The sequence below is a fragment of the Bidens hawaiensis genome, unplaced genomic scaffold, assembly GCF_021521415.1.
Source record: "Bidens hawaiensis isolate Kalapana, Puna unplaced genomic scaffold, B.hawaiensis_p1.1 tig00016783_1, whole genome shotgun sequence".
Taxonomy (NCBI): domain Eukaryota; kingdom Viridiplantae; phylum Streptophyta; class Magnoliopsida; order Asterales; family Asteraceae; genus Bidens; species Bidens hawaiensis.
In genome coordinates this window covers 96,897-107,523 of record NW_027492545.1, presented here as the reverse complement: position 1 = coordinate 107,523, position 10,627 = coordinate 96,897, and the positions used below count along the sequence as shown (strand labels likewise).

The following is a 10,627-nucleotide window of genomic DNA, read 5'->3' as shown; positions in this document are numbered from 1 at the left end:
TAAAATTTCACGTTAACCATGCTCCAATTACTTATTAGTTTTATTTCTTTACAAAATGCAGGGGTGTTCGTTGAAATATTTCAAATGAGCTGATGGTTGGTAGGCCCATAAAAAATACAAAGAAAGAAAGAAAAGAAAAATATGATTATAAAGAGTCAACGGCAAGAACCAGAACATTATTATTAACACAATTAGAGAGGGTTGTTGGCTGCTACCATGCTACATTATTAATATTATTATATATTGAAGCTATTATTATATAATACAATTTGAAAAGTTTGGTGTCGCTAAGTTCTGATTTGGTCATTTGGACCATACTTGTCAATTGCATTTTGTTTTTTTTTTCAATTTCTTTTTTATTTTTGTGTTTTATTTTGGTTTTTCTTTTGTTTTAGTTCTAATTTCGTAATGAAATAACGAAAGCCAACCAAATGTCAATATTTGTGATTTTTTGTTTGATTGACTTCCAATGTCGTAACAAACGTGATGAAAACCGACTGATTCCGCCTAGACTCATCGCCTCAACGTCCGAGACCGACAACGCTTGAGTTTTACCAACGCCCGAGTATACCGACGAACACTACCCCGTTCGTGCACCTTTTATATTATCTGTATTTTCGCTCTGGTACCGTAACAAAAACTGACCGAATGTCAATTTTGTTTTTTAAGTTCGGGTATCCAAACAAACGTTAGGAAAACCAACTGAATCTACGTAGACTCACTGCATTTTGTTTTAAATCTGGTACCGTAACGAACGTAACGAAACCAACCGAATGTCATTGTTTTTTTTGGCTCCGATACTGTAACGAACGTGACGGAAACCGATCGAATTTGCGTACAATCACCATCTCAATGCCCATGAACAACAACGCTCTGGTATTCCCAACGTTTGGGTTTTACCAACTAACACCACCCATTAGTCCACCTTAATTTTCATATATATATTTTTGTTTTAGTTTTGGTTTTTAGTTATGATACCGTAACGCACGAAACCGAAATTGATTGAATTTGCATCGAATTATTTCCTCAATACCCGAGACCGACAACACTTGGGTTTTTATCAACTTACCCGGCGCAACGCGCCAAATAAAACCTTAGTTTTATTATAAAACTTGTTCACATCTTCCTCAATTATGATATTATATATTTCTTAATTGCAACTTGTTGGCTAATAAACTATGACCAATGATTAAATAAGAAGTCTACTAAAAACTATATAAAATTTGTTCACACGTTCCTCGGTTATGATGTTTAATTATGGCAATGGTTATTCATATACCTTTTTTGGTTATTCACACACTCTTTTAACACACACCTTATCTATATATACATTCTATAAAGGGTGTATGAATAACACATCCCTTAATTATTTCATTACAACTTGTTAATAATAATAGAAGTTGGCAGCTCCTGTGGAAAAGAACGTGACAATTAGTTGTCGGGTGAAATGATGGGGGAGGGGGGGGGGGGTTGGCAATTATTTGTCGGGCGAATTTATTATTATATATTATTATTATATATGTTTGTGTGTGGTATATATATATGTGTGTGTGTGTATTAGCCTACAACACCATTATACCCAACAACAAATTCCTATCATTTGCTGACTGGGCGTCACGTGTCACAATTCGTACAATTTATAGTCCCTCCGCTACACATAACCTTTTATAAACCAATCAAAATAAGAATATATAAGAATGGGTGCTTAAAAAATTAAAAATGAAAGATGGATTTTGAGCTGTAGGCTAGGCTAGGCTTTGCTTTACATTGAATAAGCTTACGTACACTAGGCTAATTAACATGAGATGTACATGTTATTAACTTATTACCCTTTAGGCTATGTGTAGTGAAGGGGTTACAAAATGGGGCGTTTTATGTCATGTGTCGTTCAGTCAGTAAATGATATGTGTTTGTTTTTGTGGTGTAATGGTGTAGAGGTTACAAATAGTAAGATATATATATATATATGTATATATATAACACACACATATTAAATTAATAATATTCTTCACAATAATTCGCCGGACAAGACTATGTCGCCCCCATCAAATCGCCCCTTTTGTAGCCCGGGGGGCGGTGTTCACCTTGAATATCGCCTTATTTTTCTTGTTTTGTCGCCTCACTACATGTAGTCTTAGGAAAAGCCTCCATAGAGAGCGGTGATTCCAAGACTTAATAATGCACATCACATAATCTTATTCTTGCCTCTCAAGTCAACTTTCAATATTCACATGCATGCAGATCTAAAATTATTCCAAAATTTGTATGTTATATATATATAGGGTGTAATTACTATACGCTAATATCTTAATGTACAGTAGGTACGTGAGACGCTCAAAGGCAAAAACCTAAAACGCTCAGAAAACGCTCACAAAATTTAAACGCTCGTAAACGGTCTTTGTGAAAAAAAGTGAAAAATTGATCGATTAATCATCCAAAACTGTTTTTTCGGTGAACCAATGATTGATTAGATGTGTATTGACGATTCCGAGATGTTTGGATGTGATTTCATGGATCGATTCGTGAAAAAATGGATTTGCGTACGTAATGTATGTTAAGGCATTATTGTATTGGATCTTTTCACTATATATATAATAGGGTTCAAATAAAAATAATTGTTTTGTGAGAAGTGTGAAAAGGCTTTAATTTAAATCATACCACCTAAATAGGACACTATACCATGTAAATAGGAAACTATATGATTTTTAAAAACTACTAATCTCAACCACTAGATCCTGGATCTAAAGGTCTAGATCTATTCTTATCCTTCTCACAAAACTATTGTTTTTATATTAACCTTACCCTATATATATATATGATTGATTTCTTTTGAGAACCGCTTTGAATTTTAAGAACTCGAAAGAACTCAACGTAATAATTTTTTTTGACACATGTGTAATACGTAAGTGTAAGTAATATACAAAAAATTACAGTATTTTTTTACACACCGAATCGACTTATTACACATGTGTAACTAACATTTACACTTGTGTAATCATCAAAAATACTTATTATCTCTCATCATTAATTTTTTAATCAGATTTTTTCTCAGCCACATATTTCATACTCATTTAATTAAATGTGTGGTCCATATTGAGTTCTTAAAGTTTTTACAACTCATCAAGGTTCTCAAAATAACCCCCTATATATATATATATAGAGAGAGAGAGAGAGATGGCGATGTTATAATAAGAAGTGGAGTTTGTCTAAGAATGGTATGTTATATTTGTTGATCTGATTGTGGATATGAAAAGTGTGTTTATTGTGCGATGTGTTTTATTATATTTAATGATGGGACATACTTCCTACACTTCTTAAAAAAATCTATTTATTACTATAACATTTCTCTCTCTCTCTCTCTCTCTCTCTCTCTCTCTCTATATATATATATATATATATATATATATAAGTAACGATCCTAAAAGAACTCTTTGCAAATTAAGAACTTTGAGAACCATTTTGGATCACTAAAAACAATTTTAAAAAAATATTTAAAAAATCATAAAACAAAAGATAATAAAAATTTTTAAAAAGTAAAATAACCAAAATTCTTATATTTCATTCCGGTTTTATTAAAAAAACAAAAAAAAAAAAACGTCGTATTATACACATATGTATAATTTTATATAATCTTTAGTTACATAATATACACATATGTACAGTATCATTTATCTTAAATTATACACATGTGTACAAAAAAAACATGTAAATGTACATAAATGTATATATTATACATATGTGTATATAATTTAGCTAAACCGAGTTTTTTTTATGAAACCGGGATGATAAAATAAGAATTTTGGTTTTTTTACATTTTTGATTTTTGTGTTTTTTTTTATTTTATGAATATTTTTATTTTTGGGTTTTTTTTGTTCAAAATGGTTCACATAGTTCTCAATTTCAAAAAAGTTTTCTCATGATCCTGATCCTATATATATATATGTGTGTACGCATACATGATCTATATATATTCATACTATTTAGTATTTACCCCTACAAGATTTAAAACAATAAAAACAGTGTGTTAGAACTTAAAAGTTAATGATGATGACTGGGAAGATCCTACGATTTGGAAGAAGGAAACTCCACACCATTATTTCTCGAGAAATAATCAAGCCCTCATCTCCAACACCGTCTCATCTCCGTGGTACTTGTAATCTTTCCATGCTTGATCAATGCATACCATACGTCTATATGCCGCTTATTCTTTTCTACCCGAACAATGAAAATTGCAGTTTAACCGCTCATGAAAAATCCCAGGAGTTAAAGAAATCATTGTCACAGAGCCTAACACGGTACTACCCGCTTGCTGGCAGGCTGATTACCCCGACAACACCTTACATTGACTGTAACGATGAGGGAGTTGTGTTTGTTGAAGCCAAACACGATTGCCATATGGAAAAAGTTGGCTGACACTGGCATATTCTTCACTTATAAGCGCTTTGCCAACATTTCCAAGTGTACCATTAGGATATTCGGGCATGACTTGCTGTGTATTGATGGATACTCCAAATGGAGATGGTATCGTAGCGCGGGTGAATCTAGAAACACAACATATGGAAACATTTCAGAATGACAAGGAATTGCTTTCCTTTTGCCAAATTTAAGTTAATTTGTTTCTGCATCAATAAAAGACACATGCATTCATGAGATTTATCCACAAAAGATTGTTGTTTGATTTCTTCTGGTAAAGTTAGTAGATTAATTATGTTCGTTTATGTATCAATAAAATGTTTTGTTTATACTATATATGCAAATTGTGTGTTACTATTGGAAACATACTTTTATTTTTGTTTATGTATCCTTTTTTTTATAGTTTCAAAATGTAATGGTTTCTTAAATGCCGATATAAATTTTAAAATGTATATTTTCGTCTACGCTTCGATATATATATTTATTTAAAAACTGAGCCGGACCGCAGCGGGTACAAAGTTACAAACCTAGTTAACAAATTTTTTTTTTTTACCGAATCATCTTACAGAGAATCAATAAACAGTATGAGATCTACAACTTGCATATACTCTAGAATGTAGATATAGCGTAAATCACTTAATATAGAAAGCAGATCTTTTATGAATTATGATCATAACCATGCTCTTTTAGCTAAATTATAGGAATAAACTCTAATTAGCCTCTATGCTTCCAATGTTGCATCTTAATTTCTTGTTCAGGAACATCAAGAAAATGCATCCCATCTTCCATAATCAGCCAACTGCATCTCCAGTAATGTTTTTTCTTATGTTCTTGACAAAGCGCTTTCATCATGTCGTTGAACACATCGAAAACTTGTTCTTGATTTCCCTTATATGCATGGCAGAAGTAGAGAGTACTAGAAACAAGATTTTCACAGAAATTCCAATCAACAGATTCATGTTATCCGAGCTCTTTCATGCCAATATCGTCGTCTTTGGATTTGCAGTGAATCTGCACTTTATCTTTGCTATTCATTTTGTTGATAATATTGACGGTCCAAAACCGCCTCTCCAACAACGCTTTGCAGCTGCCACAACATTCAAACAAACGAATGTGGTGAAGAAGATGATCAAGGGTTTATGTTTCTTCATTTTGGTATGAAAATAATGGATTATGCAGGCTGAATAAGGGATTAAGGGTATTTGTTAATGAGTTTCAATGGATGTTTGTTGAAAAGTATATGAAGAGTTGAGTGATGGTAATTAAGGATTTGTAAAGTGCACCACTAAATTAGATTACAATGCTCCCTATGGCTTATTATTGGAAATGCATGCATGCATGGATGGATGATCACTTATTTTGGGTATAAAATGAATAAATTCGGCCGATAATCTAGTGGAGGATTTCCCACGAATGTATCAATCTGATGCCGTTGAGTAGGGATGTGTAGAAAAATCTTAAACCAAACCCAAATTATCTAAAATTCTAGACCCGAAAATTTCAAATTCAGATGGGCATTTTTGAAATTTCGTATATCCGAATTATCCGAAAATATATATTTTTAACTACTAATATTAAAATGTTTAAGTAGAAATTTCAGATAAATTTTGGATATCTGAAATAATTCTGTTCTTGAGTTTGTGATAAAAGTTTTGAGATGTTTGTGTGATTCAAAAGTATGAAATCTTGCATATGTTGTGAGGTTATTTCTGAAGAGAAGTGTTGAAAATTTTGTTTCATAGGTGGATGCTCATATTCAACAACTCGATCAGTATCTTAAAAAGTTTCTGAAGAGAAGTGTTGAAAATGTTTTTTCATATCCTTTTCTGTTATGAAATCTGGTTTTAATAACTAGCCCAACACATTATTGTTCACAACTTCACATTTACTTTTAGTTGGTGTTAGTCAACTATGTTCAATTATGTTCATTTGTTGACATTCATGAACCATTCGCTTGCATTATTAACGTACAATCATAAACGAACATAAACATGCTCATTTTCTTAATAATTCAAATACTTGAACAACGTGACACCTTAGGAAGCTGTTTGATTTGAGATAAAACACAACTCATATCGACCAATTTGACAATAAACGCACTTTCGTTTCATTTGTGATATTTTAATGCATGGTTATATCAAAAAAGAAAACTGTTGCTGCAGCTGGAACACCTGGTTTGAGCCCTGATGGCAATGTGAAGCCTTTAAAGGAAGGTGGAAGAGGAGGACGAAAAAAATAATAATCTTTATAGCTTAAACTTGTGTTTTCTTGATAAAAGTTTGTAAATTTGGTCATATATGTGTGATAACGGGTGAAAATGGGTACTTGGGTTAGTTTCCATAATTCACCAACCAGAACAACCCGAAACCGGAAATACTTATATATGAACATCCCAATTATGAAAACCCCCAACTTTCAAGCCCAATAAATTACAAACACAAACAATTTTTTCATTCCATTCAATAAACCCATCACCTAACAAATCAATAGTTACATAATAAAAGAATTCAATATTTTCCTTCTACTAACATTAAAATAAATTCAAAAATAAAAAAAAGTAATCACTTTTTCCTGACGACATATTGCCAGGATAAGTTTTCACAGAGCGCCAAATTCCCACTAAACCTATCCTGACAACATGTCGCCTGGTTAAAGTTGGTCATAAATGAAATCTGGTCAAATCCTATTATGACGACGACATATGTCGTCGGGATAGGTAGGCAGGGTCATAACAGATTTCTTCTTCTAGTGCTCTATTGTTCCATTCATGCATCTTAACATCCTTATCTACAGCACCACACCGGTCAATAAAATGAATCCCGTCTTCATTAAGCAGCCAAGTGACCCTCCCGTATTCTAAATTTTTGTCATGCTCGCAACAATGCGGTCTAATCTTATCATAATTGAACACATCAAAAACTTGTTCTTTATTACCCTTATATGCATGGCAGAAGAAAAGGGTACTCGGTTCTATAATGTTCTCACAGAACTTCCAATCAACAGATTCATGTAATCCGAGGTCTTTCAAGCCAATATCGTCGTCTTTGGATTTGAATGAACCTGAACTCTTTGATTGCAATTGTTGACTACACTGATGGCCCAACCAGCGTCCCAACAATATTTCGCGGATGCGGCTGAAATCATGCAAACAAATGTGGTGAAGAAGATGATCAAGGGTTTATGTTTCTCCATTAATTCGGTTTGAAGTTAATAATATATGGATAATATATATATATATGCATGCATATTAAATATGGGGTTTTGTTGAGTTTATAAAGAATTGAATGAATGGCAATTAAGGTTTTGAAAAGTGCACCACTAATCATGTTACAATGCTAGCCTATCGTTTATTTCTGGAAATGCATGCATGGATATATATTTAAACCAAATAAAACACTACGTTTTAATAAAAGTTAGAAAAACAAAATAAAAATGTTGAAACCACCCATAAAAACACTATGTTTTAATTAAAAATTAACAAAATAAAAATGTTGAAACCATCTTTAAAAACACTATATTTTAATTAAAAGTTAATACTTTAGGGCTTGTATTTACCTTATTTTGGTCACACACCATAATGGTATTTTTTTTTCCATATTATTATTATTATTATTATTATTATTGTTATTGTTATTATTATTATTAATATTATTATTATTATTATTGCCTCATACATATGTATTTTATAGCTGAGGGTCTCTCTGGAAGTTAACTCTTTATCCCTTTAGATAGAGGTACGGTGTGCCTACATTCCACCCTCCCCAGACCCTACTTATTGCTTTGCTGTTGGTGGGACTTCATTGGGTATGATTAATTGATTGATAGAAATACAAAATAAAAATGTTAAAACCACCCTTAGTGGGGCTTGAACTTGTGACCTTCGGGTTGGAAGAGAAAGGATATGCCACTACAGTGACTACACCAAAGAAAGATGTTATTCAATGGGTTCCATCTAAGTGTTGTTATAGGGTCTTTCAAAAATTAACCTATCGTCTCTACTATATTTTTAAAAAACATTGGGGTTCCGGGACTTCGATCCCACTAAGGTGGGTCTGTCCATGTGCTATAGAGCAAATCACTATTGAACAGGAACTCACTTCTCTAAATTTTCCTCACTCTAAACTCTTCATTTCTTTTCTAGCAATTCACATTTATTTTGTGACAATGTTAGCGCCATTTATGTCTACGTCAATCCACTTTTATCTGTTCGCCTGAAACATACTAATGTTGACTCCCATTTTCTTAAAAGAAGGTTACATAAAGTGTTGCCAGTTCATGTCATCTCCACAAATAGGGTTATCGAGCCGCTCACAAGCTATACAAGCTCGGATCGATAAAAGGCTCGAAACCATTCCGGTTTTTTTCGAGCATGAGCCTCAATAATGCATGTTTAGACAATTATGTATTTTTTTAAGTTTTCTCTCTTTTGGGCATTTCTCTCTATTGTGTCTTTATTTAGTTATAATTGTGTCTTTTGTTCATTTCCGTCATTGTGTTTTTGATCTCGGCATTGTGTCTTTTCGTCATTTTTTTAATTTTTTCTGGAACGGGAATGATGACGGAAACATTTTAGTTTTTAAATTTTTTTCGTTTTTTATTTATATTTTGAGTTATGATTTTTTTATTAATTTTTTTAAATTTATTTTTAAGAGGTTTTTTGTGTGATCACAAATCTTTTTCACATTTTCATTTTTGTCTCTCATTGTATTCTAACTTTATCCTTAAAAACATATGTAAACTAACTAATAAATAATATACGGGCCTAGCTTAAGCTTTAGAAGAAGAGATTGAAGAAACGAGTCAAGCTAAATTCAGATGTCAGTAGCCCAAAATAACAAACAAAAACCCAGTGGCCCTAAATAATAGTCCTTAGTTCTTCTTCGTGTTGACATATCATTCTTTCTTCTTTCTTTCATATTAAGTTATTAACCCTAATAAAATCTAAATCTGTGAGAAAATGTCGGACAGCATTCCGTGGGACATCCAAACGGAAATCATCAAACGTGATGTTCCTGTCAAGTCTCTTATTCGGTTCAGATCCGTTTGTAAACAGTGGAAGTCTTTGATTGACAGCTCGGAGTTCATCACTCATCAAACCCTCAACAACACTCACCAGCATCATGTGTTGATAAGGTACTCAGTTTCTTCTGAGAAAAAATGTGTTTCAGTTGTTGATAATGATGATGATGATCATACTTTCCCGCAATACAACTGTTCCATACCCGTTCCTCCCGATACTGCCAGTAAGGTAATGCTCTATTCCTCTCACGGATTGGTGTTTCTGTTTGGTTTTACTCTCGAAGCGAATAAATTGGCTGTTGTTTGGAATCCGTCCATTAGGAAATATGTTGATATAGCGCCCCCGTCTGAAGCAACTGTTGTTGGTTTTGGAGTGTGTCCTAAGACTAATGACCCTAAGATCTTTGCGCAGGCGCAGGTTTTTACATTAAACACTAGGGCGTGGAGAGTGTTCCAATGAATATGTCTGGTACATCATTTGAATTTTCAGGTAGTTATAGATGGGGTTGTTCTTTCTGGTGCTTATGATCAGAATGCCGAATATCATCAAAGGATCATTACATTTGAGTTGACAAGTGAAGAATTCGGAGAAGTAGTTCTTCCAGATAGTTTAGTAGGTTATCAATGTGCCAGGATCTCTAAGCTCAAGGAGTCTCTTGCTGTGACTGCCTACCATGAAGATCCACCATTTTATGACATATGGGTGATGTGGAAAAACTACGGGTGTGCAGATTCGGGTCTGACCCGAAATTACCCGTAAACCCGGACCAAAAAAGGACTAAACCGACCCGACCCTAATGTGATTTTATCACATTCGGTTATCGGGTCGGGTCGTCTGAAAAACCTTCAAGGACCGATACCCGATAAATATGAGAGAAAATTGTTCTAATACGGGCAATAACTTCGTTGTCTTCCTTTAATTTGACCCCACAAGTTCTTGTTGGTAGAACCAGAGTGAAAAACATAATTGAGTTAAGAGCCAAATTCTCCAATGTCGGCACCACCTGAGTTTCGTGATTACAGTTAGACGACGTGAGAAATAAGATAACCTAGTGGCTAATATTGGCTAATATCTGGAGTTGGGCCTTTTGAAAACACAGCCCAAATTTATGTTTTAGTCAAATAAAATTAAAAAACCAAACAAAAGTCTACATTTTACAAGATAAGCAATCTATTTCTTTATTAGTTTATTAAC

General features: G+C 33.2%; 1 protein-coding gene across 1 annotated transcript; it reads left to right on the top strand.

The window, feature by feature from the left end:
• Positions 1–9,370: 9,370 nt before the first annotated feature.
• On the top strand, positions 9,371–10,192 carry LOC143552144 (putative F-box/kelch-repeat protein At1g12170). The gene is made up of 2 exons (XM_077042432.1): positions 9,371–9,850; positions 9,923–10,192. The coding sequence occupies exons 1-2, from the start codon at positions 9,371–9,373 to the stop codon at positions 10,190–10,192; spliced, it is 750 nt and encodes a 249-aa protein (XP_076898547.1).
• Positions 10,193–10,627: the final 435 nt, after the last annotated feature.